At 35.4% G+C, this 14,330-nt stretch overlaps 1 protein-coding gene across 2 annotated transcripts in view; it reads left to right on the forward strand.

Annotated features, from left to right (window-relative positions):
• Stxbp3 (syntaxin binding protein 3) overlaps positions 1-11,075 on the forward strand; it is a 49,254-nt gene extending 38,179 nt beyond the window's left edge. For both annotated transcript variants that reach the window (XM_004853603.4, XM_004853604.4), the window contains exons 14-19: positions 1,258-1,396; positions 1,779-1,885; positions 2,675-2,767; positions 3,438-3,523; positions 9,179-9,330; positions 10,363-11,075. In XM_004853603.4, coding sequence (XP_004853660.1) covers positions 1,258-1,396; positions 1,779-1,885; positions 2,675-2,767; positions 3,438-3,523; positions 9,179-9,330; positions 10,363-10,457 — 672 coding nt within the window. In that variant the 3' untranslated portion in view covers positions 10,458-11,075. The remainder of the gene's footprint in view (positions 1-1,257; positions 1,397-1,778; positions 1,886-2,674; positions 2,768-3,437; positions 3,524-9,178; positions 9,331-10,362) is intronic.
• The last annotated feature ends 3,255 nt before the right edge of the window (positions 11,076-14,330 follow it).

Here is a 14,330-nt window from a genome sequence, read left to right on the forward strand (position 1 = left end):
AAACAAAACTGCACACTCCATGGCTGGACAGCAAAAGAGAGAAAGGGGAAGGGGCAGGGATTCTGCCATCACCATTGGGGCATAGCCCCAGTGACCTGAAGACCTCTGAAGCCCATCTCCCAATAGCACCACACTGGGAGTCAAGCCTTTTAACACATGGACCTTTTTGGAACAGTCCAGATCCAAACTACAGTACCCAACAACATAACAAGCAGCCATATAGCATCTTAATTAGCAGTCCTTCCTCATCTGTGATTAGCTTTTTGGCTGAATGGTGTGTTTTAAGTTTTTTGGAGCCTTATTTTGGGCCAACATTGTTGGCAGGATTTATTCAGGAGGTGCAGCACCGAATGTAACATCCTGCAGAACACTGTTTAGGGACATTTTATTTGTTTTAAGAAACTTTTTATATAATGCCTCGATTGATTAGAGCATCATGCTCTAACATGAAGTGTTAGATGCAAGTGGCATGTACTAATGTTCTAGTAAAGCCAAGGGTGGTGGCACAGGCCTCCAGCTACTCAGGATGCTGAAGTGAGAGGATCAAGCATACCAGGCCAGCCTGTGCAACATAGCAAGACCCTATCTCAAAAAGGAACAAAATGTTTTCAGGTAGCTACATTCAGGTGCAAAGTTAAAAGGAAAAAGTACAATTTTAATAATATGTTTGACTTAACCTGACACATCCAAAATATTATTTCAACATGTAATCAATATAAACATTAGTGAGATATCTTACATTCTTTTTTTCATACCAAATATTCAAGATTTAGTTTTGTGCATCCATAGCACATTTTAATTCAGGTTGACCACACTTTAGGTGTGTAGTAGCCATGGGTGGCTGGGGCCACCATATTGGATAGCGTATGTTTAGAATTAATGATTTTCTTCTTTGATTTTTTGACCTTTTGCTTTTTGTACAATGAATAGTTTACCAATAAAGGCTACTTTTTCCTATGAAATGTTATCAGTGTTCCATTAAAATATGATTTAATAATAAATATTTTTAAGAACCAGGCATGGCACACGCATGTAATCTCAACACTTTGGGAGGCTGAGGCAGGAGGATCATAAATTCAAGCATGGATGACTTAGTGACTTAGCAAGACTGTTTCAAAATAAAAAAGGTGCTAGGCATGTAGCTCATTGTGAAAGCCCTGTGTTCAATACCCAGTACCCCCTCCCAAAATGGGGGGATATTTTTAACTGAAAGATTAATTTGGAGTTTAGACCACTGACTGTGTTATTTTCATTAAGGACCTGGCACTTGGAACTGATGCAGAAGGACAGAAGGTGAAAGATGCTATGCGAGTACTCCTTCCAGTTCTACTCAACAAAAATCATGATAATTGTGATAAAATAAGAGCAATCCTGCTTTATATCTTCAGTATTAATGGTATGGAGATTTTCATGAATTCATTAAAATACCTAGTTCTAAAATCACTTTTTTTTTTTGGTACCAGGGATCGAACTCAGGTCCTTGTGCTTGCGAGGCAAGTGGCAGAACCACTGAGCTAAAATCCCCGGCCCCTAAAATCACTTTTTAATAATTGATTTACTACTGATCTTAAGAGAATCTTTGAAATCTTAAATGTAGTGGCTTACATAAGAGTTAGTTAAGGTATATATGAAGAAAAATATGAAATTGAGAGACTGAAGGGGGGGCGATATGATTGGACTGTTTGCTCTTTTAAAAACGTTACGAGTACCTCCTAAAACCTAGAATCGATTGCAGTAGCAATTATGTGATTATATGCTCATATTTTTACGTATCTAAGGGACCACAGAAGAAAATCTGGACAGATTGATTCAGAATGTAAAGATAGAAAATGAGAGTGACATGATTCGAAACTGGAGTTACCTTGGTGTTCCCATTGTTCCCCAAGTAAGAAATTTTACATTGTATATGTGTGGTGGTTTGCATTAATTATATTTTTATATGTGAGAATCCGTGTGAGTAGTCTTCTTAATATTACCTTATATATTTTTATTATTAAGCAATTAAAAATTTTGTTATCTTTCCCATATGTGAGCAATTTGATTAAGTATACTTTTCTTAGTGAATTTATATTTTATGCCTTCTGTTGTAATTGGTTACTTGCACTTTTCTCCTGTGGTTCATTATAGCAAATACTGTATTTTAGTATACATTAGCCTTTAGCACAGCAAAGAAAATAATAATATTCTCTTGTTTAAAAATATTTAGGCTCAAGCCAGGTATGGTGGCGTATACCTATTATCCTGGCTCTTGAGAGGCTGAAGCAATTAAATCTCAATTTCAAGTTCAGCCTGGGCAACTTAGTGACTTAGGGAAATTCTGTTTCAAAAAATAAAAAAAGGCATTAGGGCTGTAGCTTCAGTGCAACCCCCAGTACTGCCATTAAAAAAAAAAAGGGCTCAAAGTCAAATTTGGAAGAACTCTCCCACTCCTTCTCATTGTTTTATGAAACTTTTTTTGAATAAACATATTTCTTGATGCTATTTCAAATTTTAGCAGTAAAGTACAAAAAGTTCAGTGAAGTTGTATGACCCACATATATTGTGATTTTTTTAAAATAGGTATCTTCAATCTTAGTATCAGCCAGTAAGTTCAATATCTTTGGTCGTAAACATAATAAAAGATTATATTACTGAGTAAAATTACAATTTTTAATTTTTCCTCCAATTATATTAGTCTCAACAAGGCAAACCATTAAGAAAGGATCGGTCAGCAGAAGAAACTTTTCAACTTTCTCGATGGACACCCCTTATCAAAGATATTATGGAGGTAAAGTTTCTACTTATGTGTGAGTGCAGTGCTCAGTCCTTGTGCTCACTAGTCAGTGCCACTTCTGCTATCATGCTATAAATCAGTGACCTCAACTTTTTTGATTATGCACACCTGGTTATTATTAAAAATGTAATTATAAACCTGTGTAACACTGAAAAAAGGGAAAAATTTTTTAAATGAAAGGGAAAACTTTCCATATCTCATTGGGTTGTCCCTAGCCCAGGCTGATTTTAGAGTCACTGCTTTGAAGGGCAAGGCCTTAGTGGTGTGTCAGGACTGTGCTGGTAATTAGAAACACAAGCACACTAGAGTTAAAAGGTCCTCATACCAAAGCAAGAACCTTCTAAATGAAAAAAGGGCTGCAGTAACTATTTGTTTAATAAGTAAGTAAATGATTGCATTACTTTTTTTTTTTTGTACCAGAGATCGAACTCGGGTCCTTGTGCTTGCGAGGCAGGCGGTGGAACCACTGACCTAAATCCCTGGCCCCTCACATTACTTTTTGAAGCAATATTTTTAGGTTTCAAAAAAAGGGGCTGATTTTATTTTATTAAATATGCATGTATCTTTAGTGTTCATTAGTAGAAAGTACAAGTTTTGAGCTTTGTGCACAACAAAGTCCTAATTTATGACATTAATTGATGGTGTTAACTCTCTTCTTCCCTAGGATGCTATTGATAATAGATTAGATTCAAAAGAATGGCCATATTGTTCCCAGTGTCCAGCAGTATGGAATGGCTCTGGAGCTGTAAGGTAAAACTTATAAATAAAAGTCAGTGAAATTTTCATTTTGATACTATGAGTAAAATTTAAAATGGTACACAGTTACTCATACTGGGCAACTTTCTTTAAAGAATATAGTCACATAAGAGGTAGTTATTTTTTTATAACTTGTTTTAAATGAATTCAGGTAAGCAGCATGAAAATGTACTTTATTATTAAAAAAATCTCATGAAACTAAAAAAAAGGTCCCCTATCTCTTTCTTCTTCATATTGCAGAGAGGTTAATCCTTTGTGACAAAATATTTGAAACATTCACAAAGATATAGAGAATATTATAATGCATACCCTTAACTCAAAACCCAGGTTAACAAATAAACTATACATAAATTACAAATAAATTATAAATTCAAACCTCCTTGTATATATCACTTTCTGACTTTATTATTCTCTTTCTTCCCTGTCCTAAATTTGATGTTTATCATTAACGTTTATATTTTTTATGCTTTTGCTACCTATGGTTGCATCCCAAACAGTGTCGGGACTTGTGTTTTGCAGGATTTTTGCTTGGTCTTTGGCTTTCTGCATTCTATCAGTGTTCTGTCTAAGTGCAGTTCTCTTTGTTTTTATTCTACCTGGAGTTTGTTGAGTTTATTGGATCTGCAAGTTAACAATTTTCAGCAAATTTGGGGCATTTGGGGGCATTATTTTTTCAACTGTTTTTTCTGTGCTTTTCTCCTGAGATCCCTGTTACATATGTTGGAAGAGTTGGCATTTTTCCATGGGTCACTGAAGCTCTGTTTAATCTGTTCTTCATATTTGTAGTATCTGTTTATCTTCAGATTCACTAATTCCTCTGACAGGTCAGATCTGCTTTTGAGCTCATCTAGTGACTTTCATTTCAGCTATAGTACTTTTCATGTTTAGAATTTCCATTTGTTTCTTTTTTAGGTTCTCTCTCTCTCTCTTTCTTCTTTCTTTTTAATTTGTGGTGCACAGTATCAAACACAGGGCGACCTCACTTATACTAAGCAAGTATTTTACCACTGAGCCATATCTTTAACCCTAAATTGCATTTCTAATTGGTAGCATATTTTTTCTTAACTTTTTTTTCTTATTTGTAATAACTGCTTTGAAGTTGCCAAATCCAAAATCTGGATCTAGGATCTGGATTTTGAGCATTTGCTCTTGAATATCTTTTTTTTTTTTTTTGGTGCTGGAGATCGAACTTGGGTCCTTGCGCTTGCGCAGCTGGCAGCAAAACCACTGAGCTAAATCCGCAGCCCTCTTGAATCTTTTAACTTCTCAGGTAAAAAAAAGTGGTCAATATGCTTCAGAGTAAATGCTTAATCCAAAATGTGGATCTATCCAGGATCAGTTTATATTGACTACTTTTTTTCCCTCAAAGTGTGAATCACACTTTCCTATTCTTTGTATATCTACTTTTGGTTGAAAATTAGACCTTTTAGAAAATGGGTTAGAGCAACTCTGAATTGCTTTCTGTTGTAGTAATATGTATGCACTTAAACTACAGAATCTTTCTCTCTTGCTGTATGTAGCCATTGATGTCTTTGTTGAGTTTTTTAATCTTAATTTTTTAACTTGGCTGTTAGTGGTTGCCTCTGTGCCTAGTAGTTTAGAGGTCAGTAATTGTTTGGGCAGAGGTTATGCAGAAAAATTTCAAGTTTGTACATCCTTTGAAGATCATCTGAGTGGGTTAAGGAATGCATTCCAACATAGCCAGCACTTGAATCTCCTGGGATTTTTTTTCTTCTCATTTTTTTCTGTGGATGTTGAGGTTTTCCCTGCACATGTGTAGTTTAACAGTCTGCTAATGATAACTAGAGAGTTTATCTTTGCCTTCTTTGGATTACTCACTTCCAAGATTTCCCTGTTAATTTTCTGACCTGTTTGCTGCCCAGCTCAAATTGAAAATATAACATTAAGCTACCAGAGCTGCAGGTCTTCTTGTTCTGAACCAGGTACACCATTTTTAACTGGCAGTACATACAAGACTGTAATACTGCCACTAGCACTCCACCTTGAATCAGGTCTTCCACCACTGGCAGTAAAGCTGCTAGTTTTCACTGCCAACTTTAAGTCAGTAAAGCTATGGTTTTATAGATGGTAGAGCAGGATGGGCTAAGTTGTAGCCTCAGACTAGGAGGTCACATATTGACCACCACCTTTCTTACCTGATAAACTAAAAAATATTCAAGAATAAATGCTCAGTTTGTTGTCTACCTGTGGTCAATTTCTAGTTGATTTGAAATGTTTTGGTTTGGGGGCTTTTTAAATTTGTTTTGATTTTCTCACAATTTAATTCTGGCTTATATACTTGTTTCTGGGAAGGAAATCTCCTAACTTACCTTATTCCACCATGATCACAAGTCCTCTTTATCTTACTGTTATGGCTTATGTCTATGTTACGGCTTATGTATAGATGTCCCCCCAAAGCCTCATTGGGTCATAGGTGAGTCTTTTCAGAGGTGGCTGGATCTAGGCTGTGTGTTGCTAGAATTAAGTGTGTGATGCTGGGATCAAGGGTCTGTGATTACTAAATTAGTCCACTGACTGGTTTGGCATAGTTCTGGGTGTGAATAATGGGAAGGCTCACCCTGGGTGTGAGTGCTACCTGCCCTAAGGGTGTGTGGCCTGGATAGAATATAAGGGTCAGAAAGAGGGCTGCTGTCATCACTTGCTGCTAGCTGCTTCACTGGTGGCTGCCTTTTCCCTGTACTGCTTTGCTATGGACTATTTCTCTTCTGTGATGCCCCTCTGCCATGCCACCCTGCCTTGGAGCCAGCTGACTATGGACTGAAACTTCTACAAATTGTGAGCCAAAGTAAACCTTTCCTCCTTTAATTTTAGGTGTTGGGTATTTTGTCTCAGCAACAAGAAAAATAACCAAGACAGTTATGTTTTTAAAACTTCATGTAAATATGTGACCTTCTGTACCTACCTTGTTTCCCTTATGTGTGGAATTTATCCCATATTCATATATGTATAAATTTCCACTGCTAGTTAGTATAGTTATGTGAGTATCACATTTGTTCATCTGTATTCCCCATGTCCATCTATATGTCCATATTTGACATTTAGACCGTCAAAACTGTCATTTAGGGCCGGGGATTTAGCTCAGTGGCACCACGCATGCCTCGCAACTGCAAGCTCCTGAGTTCAGTCTTCAGTACCAAAAAAAAACCTGGCATTGAGCATTCCTGTACATGTACATGTATTTGAGGGTTTAGAGCTTTTCTTGGACTGAGGACTTTTTCTTTAGTTTTTTCCCCACATCTCTCCAGTTTGGGAGTATACTAGTCTGGTTTTTTTCATGTAGCAACTATCTTTAGAATTTTATTACATGTATTTGACTCAACAAAGTTGATACTGATTAGTATCTTTGCCCTCTTCCTGAACAATCATATACTTTATTTTTGTCTTTTTTAATTCCAAACTTAATGGTCAGGATTATTGTTATTTTTTATTTAGTTGTGTGTGCATATTATTCAGTTACATTCCTCACCTCTCCTTATATCCTTCTGAACTGTTTCTATAGAAGTTACTTCAGTATGGACCATTAGTTGTTACGGGTTTTTTTCTCTGAAAAAAAATCTTCATTTGGTCCTTGTTCTTACATGAGAGCTTTAGCCAGCTAATGAATTTCTAGGTACACGGTACTGTTTACCCAATACTTTTAGATAATCTGCTGTTCTAGCGCTTGGGATGGTTGTGGGGGGAGGGTGTGTTTTCTGTCAGTGGTGTCTTTTGTGGAAAATTTGCCTTTTTCCTTTGGTTGCTTTTTGCCATTGATATTCTGTACATGCTCTATATTATATCTATCTAAGGATTTGTTTTTCTTTCCTTGTGGTTTGTTTCCTAAATTTCAGAATTCATAGCTTTCAAAAATTCCTCAAATATTGCCTCGTCTGTATCCTTGGTTTTCTTGAAGGAATTTATTCTGTCTTCATATCTCATGATTTTTTATTTCTTTTTATGTTTCATTCTGGAAATTTTTCTTCATATTTAGTTTTCAATTCTGTAGTTCTCTCAAATTGTGTTTGCTGTTAAATTCTTTTTACTTTCTCTTTTCAGTGACTATGCCATTTTGGAAGTTCTGTTTATTTTTCAAATACACTTGAATAACGTAATTGTTTTCAGCAGCATTTTCTCCTTTTTTTTTCCTTTCTTACTCTGTTTTTCTCTTTTGAAAGTTTTAAAACCAGAGTTGCGTTTTTGTATGTCCTTGCTTTATTTTGTGTGGGAACAAAAGTGTATTTTGTTCATGTTTCATCTTTCAAAACCAATTCCTGATTCTTTTTCCTGTTGGTTACTACCTCAGCACTCTTTAAGTTGGTGGATGGTTGAAAATGATCATGCTAAAGGCTAGTCTAAGAACATTATTTAAAGTTTACTGTGGCATCTTTACTGCAGGGCCTAAGAGCTAATATGGAACAGTAGCTTCCAAAGTGGGTAATAAAATGATCTATTAGGTACTTTTGTATACTAGGACACATTTATAATTTATAAATTAATATATTTACTTATAAATGTTTATTTTAAAATAATATACTTTTCAAATAAAGGCTTAAAGTTTTTACCAGTGAAGGAAAAAAGTAATTCTTATGCTCTAGACCAGTACCATCTAGTAGAACTTTATGCAGTGATGGAAATACTCCCTGTCTGCAGTGTCCAGCATGATAGTCACTAGCTACAGTGTCTATTGTGTGTTTGATATGTGACTAGTGTGAATAAGGGATTGAATTTTTTATTTTATATTTTATTTAGTTTTTAATTAAGTTTAAATAACTTCATGTGGCTAATAGCTACTGTGTTGGACAGTGCAGATCTAGAACAATCTGGGGAAGGATATGGTCCAAGAAATGGCTCTTACTTCCTCAGTGCTACCAGGTATCTGATTCCATACTTAATGTGTTATATACAGTTAATCCTTATAAGAATCTTTAAAGTATAAGGAGAAGTTAAGTAACTTGCTGAAAGTCCTGCTGAATCAGAAAGAAGCAAACTAAGGATTGAAACCCAGGTCTAATTCTCACCCACCTCCTGTCATCATACTTTGCTGAATTCCAACAAGAATTATCCCCAGTACCACATCAGCTCCAAATAAGTACCTGCCCCTTTCCCCTTTAGTGCCACTCCCCTAATTTTTTTGGTTTTTTTTTTGAACCAGGGATCAAACTCAGGACCTTGTACTTGTGAGGCAGGTGGCAGTACCACTGAGCTAAATCCCCGGCCCCCCCTAATTTATTTTTTAAGTTGCTAATCTTTTTTTTTTTGGTACCGGGGATTGAACTCAGGACCTTGCACTTGCGAGGTAGGCACGGTGCCACTGAGCTAAATACCCAGCCCCCCTAATTTATTTTTAATTGCAGTAAGTAAGTTCCAGATTTTTCAGGTATATTATTCATATGAAATAAGTGAAGATATCAGCTCTTCTTTATAGGTTAAAAAAAATGCAGAGCTAGCCTATGAGTGATCTGTTAAAATTTAAACTTGAAATGGATCACTCCTGTCTAATTCTGGGTGCTGTAGTCATATCATAGGTCATTTCCTTAAAATCAATATAATTGCTATAAAAGTTGAGTTTGATTGAATTAGGCCTTTAAAAAAGTCTTCAAGCAGTATGGCTTTGGTAATGTTTTGCCTTCTTTGCTCTTTACTTTTTAGTGCTCGCCAGAAACCCAGAACTAATTATCTAGAACTAGACCGAAAAAATGGATCAAAGCTGATTATTTTTGTAATTGGAGGAATTACATACTCAGAAATGCGTTGTGCTTATGAAGTTTCTCAGGCACATAAATCCTGTGAAGTTATTATTGGTAAGACTTTTGCTTTGCACTTTTCTGTTTTGTTTTGTTTTCTTTGGTACCCGGGATCAAACTTGGGACCTTGCCCTTTTGTGAGGCAGGTGGCAGAACCACTGAGCTAAATCCCCAGCTCTCCTTTCTGTTTTTTAAAACAAATTCTAAATGCAAAAATATAATGTAAAGTTTATCTTTTGTTATACATTTCAGACCAAATCATTGAATGTAAACAAACTTATTTATCCATAAAATGTGTTTTATCTGATTTCCTGAAGTTTTTTACCTTGTTGATCTTTTTTATTATTTTATTATTAAATATTCTGATTTGGGCAAAATGAGCTTATTTCTTAAAATATTTTGTCCTATGATTTTGTTTGCTCTGATCATTAAATAATTTTTGACACATAAATACATTTCTACTTCAGAAAGATTTTGATTTTGTGGGTGGATCTGACACTGGCAAGGTCTATGTTGAATTGAGTTTTAAGAATGTCAGTCAAGACCGGGTGTGGTAGCGCATGCCTGTAATCCCAGCACTTGGGAATCTGAGGCAGGAGGATTGCCATGAGTTTGAGGTCAGACTGGGCTATACAGTGAGATTGTCTCAAAAAAAAAAAAAAAAAAAAAAGAATGTCAGTCAATGCCACTGATACATACACTCTTCTGACCCAGGGAAGTACAGGATTTGTATGTCAAGTCTTGATCTGCAGCATAGCTTAGAGGTTCTGTTTACTAACTGACACACTATGGCAATTCTGAGGAAAGAAAAAATTTCCAGTTTTGCTTTTAGTATACTAATTAATATATAGCATAAAGTAGAAAAAACAGTAGGAATGGGCAGTGTTTCTGAAGGATTGCTGAGGATGCTCAATGATAAAAGAGTGAAATACTGTAGCACAGGCAGATTTCAGGAAGATGTCATAAAAGATCTTGTTAAAATGTTGCAGGCTGCTGCACTTTGCTTATTTGAAAGACATGGCAATATATTAAGCCAAGGAAAATTGATTTAACTTCTGGGCTCTGAAAAGTTATCTTTTCTTCTAACAGGTTCTACACATATTTTAACACCCAAAAAGCTGTTGGATGATATAAAAATGCTGAATAAACCCAAGGATAAAGTCTCCTTTATTAAGGATGAGTAGCTTTTTTAGAGGTTTTTATTAATATGTTCAAATAAAATAGAACAAGAAAATTGTGCTATTTTGTAATTTAAACAATGTAAATATTTTATGCAATAATGGCTTTTCAAATACATTTCTTAAGTGACTGCTTATGATTATGTATTATTGAAATTGCCATTTTAATAATTTAAATACTGATGCTGCTTTATAAATGATGAATATTCAAGTGCTTTCTAAACAAAAATTTTTTGCCTTTGGAGCAGAATATATTAGAGTTATGGGTAATCTTTCACAGCCACCTGTGTACATAGTGATTACTTGTTAGATACTTACCTGTCTCATGCTGAAGTATAGTTTTGGGGAAAGAATGATTTTAAATGAAGAGCTTATAAAAAAACTGTAAATGTGTATCTATGATAGAATTTCCTATAAATACAGATTTTTGGCAGCTGAAATTCATGATTTCTTTAAAATGTAAAATAATTCAATCATTAATAGTGATTTCACAATGTACACTAGCTTGCTAGATACTCCTAAAGAATACAGTTTTGTATAACTTTGAAATTATGTATGTTTAAATTACAAAACCAAAAATCTTCAACATTCTTAGAGAAAATAAAAATATAGTTACAGAAATTATCTGTTTGTTTGTTTTTTCTGGGTAAGAGGGGAAAGTTGAAAAGTTTAAAAGTTCTAAATCAGAGTTACAAAGAAACAGAAGGGGGCTGGGGATTTTAGCTCAGTGGTTCCAGCACCTGCCTCGTAAGTGCAAGGTCCCGAGTTCAATCCCCGGTACCAAAAAAAAAAAAGAAACAGAAGGCACCATAGTTCCAATCAAGAGAACTCTTAATGACTTTTTCAAAAACAGGGTAATGAATTTGTATAAAGTTATATAATTTAAGGCTATATCTGCACATGAGTTTGTGTTATACAAAAGTAACACCTTCTTTTCAGATCTCTCCTTTACTTGACCTTGTAGTGTTATGTCATTTAGTGGACCATAATTTTATATATCACTCGTGTTCAGAGTTTTGTTCTGACAAATAATTCTGTATTACTTGGGTACATACTTTTGTAGACTTATACAAATATTTCTGTAATATAAATCCTAGCAGTGACGTAGCTAGTCATAGGATTTTAAAATACTGACAGATATCACTACTATTATTTATTTATTGGTGCTGGGGATTGAAGCCAGGGCTTCACTCAAGCTAAGCCAGCACTTTACTGCTGAGCTACACTCTTATGTCTGCTTTTTAAATATAGATATATACATCACTTTTCCTTTTTGGCTTTATAATTTCATACTACATTTAGAAATACCTGTGTGCACTAAAATTATAAATTTACCTACGGTTTCTTGTAAAATGTTTTGATAGGCTCGGTTTTTCACAAGTAACTTTCTTTCTTTTTTTTTTTTTTTTTTTGGTACCGGGGATCGAACTTGGGTCCTTGCACTTGCGCAGCAGGCGGCGAAATCACTGAGCTAAATCCCTGGCCCTTCACCCTTCACAAGCAGCTTTCACCCCTGTGGAATCAATTTTAACATCAGACGCTGTCTCTTAGCACTTGGCATATATTTATCCCATGCCTCCCCACCCCATACCCCAGGGGATTAAAAAGCAGAGAGTAAAGTTTTGGAGACTCTAGGGTTTTAACCAGCTTAAATTCTGTCAGTAGTATGCATTTGGTCAAGATTTGGAAAATAAAAAGGCAGAGGGCATCTTCTGAGGCTGTGCCAGTGCAGAGAGGAGTTGTGTGTAACAATTGGACTCGAGTTGTAGTGTCTTGCCCAAGGCATTGTGGGTCTGAGGCAGTGCTGTAGCGATGGCAGCCCTCGGTCGTGCCCTCCGGATCACCGGTGGATATGCCCTTGGCTTTCAGTGTCTTGATATTCTAACTTCTCAGAGGTTTTGTAAGGACCTAATCACATTAAAGCCCTTTCTTGCTCAGAATATCCAGAGGAGTTTATTTCCTGTATAAAACCCTGACTGATGTGGAATTTGTGATCTCACCTTTTTCTTTTCTGAACAGCCAGTTATTGTACCAGTTTTATTGGGTAATCTCTGTTTCCCCAGCTAATCTGAAATACCACCTTTATCATAGACTAGATTTCCATTTGTATTCTATGGGTCTATTTCTAGATTTTATTTTATTGACCAATTTGTATTTCCTCTTGTCTGTTTTAATTTGTAATATGTTTTAATACGCAGAAGAAGTAATCCTTAGCTCACCCAAACCTAAATTACTAACATTCTTCCCAAACTTCCTGGCTACTGGATTTTTGTAGATGAATGTTAGTATCATTCTGTATGTTCCCATAAAAGGTTATTTTGATATCTTCATTAAATTTTAGTTTAATTTAGGGGAGAAAAATCAGTGTCATAGCTGGTGAGGGGAGGCAGGAACAGAGGGGGTGGTCCTTCCCTGGCAGCACATTTTTTTTGGTAGCATTGCAGCAAAGATTCAAGTAATCAAAATACGAATGTTTTTCTCTGTGAGTCATTTAAATTTTCTATTTAAGTAGGTTAACATCTTCAGATAGTTTGGAGGGCAGCAAATTGAAGGACTGCCCTGAGCAGCATGAACTCTAGCTACAGCGCTGGAAAAAAATGACATCTTTATAATATTGAAACTTGATATTCAGGAATGTGGGATGTCTTTTTTGTCTAAATCTTTATAACCTTCAGAATCCCTCTTTAGAATAGTACATCTCCGCTGAAATTTGATATTTGATGTCTTCATTTTTTTTTTTTTTTGTACCGGGAATCAAACCTGGGAAACTTTCACTTTCGAGGCAGGCAGCAGAACCATTGAACTAAATCGCCTACTGATGATGTCTTCATTTTTATCTGAACTCCTTGAGTGCCTTGGATACTCTCTGCTCAGGATTAGGACATGTGTGGAATATCTAGACTAATCCAGGGACCTGTGATAAATGGAACTAAGAGCTTGATGACCATAAAGACTGGCCAGTTCATTCCATCACTTAACTCTCCAGTGACCACTTTGCCCTGTCACACTGACATCATCATATCCTTTGAGTCCTTTCTCATGTGTGTATATAAATAAATATATATACATATATCTGAGAAATTTTGTTTATTAAATGTCTTAGTGAATTTCAAGATAGAAAATCACCTCATAAAATGCTTAATATATGCTGATTTCCCCCCAGAGTATTAGCAGTGACAGCTTCTGATATCAAGACTGAACAAGGTGGTTTTGTTGCTACAACTAACTGAAATCATTTATTCCATCTCTTAAGCATGTTTTTGCTTTCTGTTGAAATTTATTTGAAATGAAGTGGGTTCGCAATGTTCAACCATACAGTATTAGCAAAAACTAAGAAAAATATCTTTATTAATCCTATTCCTAGACCCTTGTCTTCTACTGGCCCTGGCTCACAGCAGCAGTTCACAGTGATACAAAATTCTTAGATTTGAGCTCTAAAGGCCTGGATTCTGGTGGTTTATTGGCGTAAGATGTGATATCTCCATATTTTATACCTTTTGTGAGTCCTATCAGGATGCAATGCAAACATTTCTTTTTTTTAATAGATTTCTTCTGAGATCAAAGAAACAAAACATATCTTCCTCCTGTATACAGTAAAATGACTACCAAAACAATTGTTTTGAATATTAAATGTAAATAAGCATTTATATTTAGTATGAATTAGATCTATTAATAATAATAATAATGAATAATTCATTAATAAAATTGCAATATAAAGAATGATAAAAGGTTTTCTTTTATATAACCTAATAGTTCATTAACGTGGATGGCTAGAACTTTCTTCTAAAAAAAGAGGTAAAAACCCTTCTACCAACAACAATCCTGTATCCTGCTGTTGCTTCTGGCAACTTCCAGCAAAGGCCTCTGCACTGTGCAGGC

Source organism: Heterocephalus glaber, unplaced genomic scaffold (assembly GCF_053883595.1).
Source record: "Heterocephalus glaber isolate CG9 unplaced genomic scaffold, H.glaber_assembly_v1.0 deba00001442, whole genome shotgun sequence".
In the NCBI taxonomy this organism is placed as follows: Eukaryota; Metazoa; Chordata; class Mammalia; order Rodentia; family Bathyergidae; genus Heterocephalus; species Heterocephalus glaber.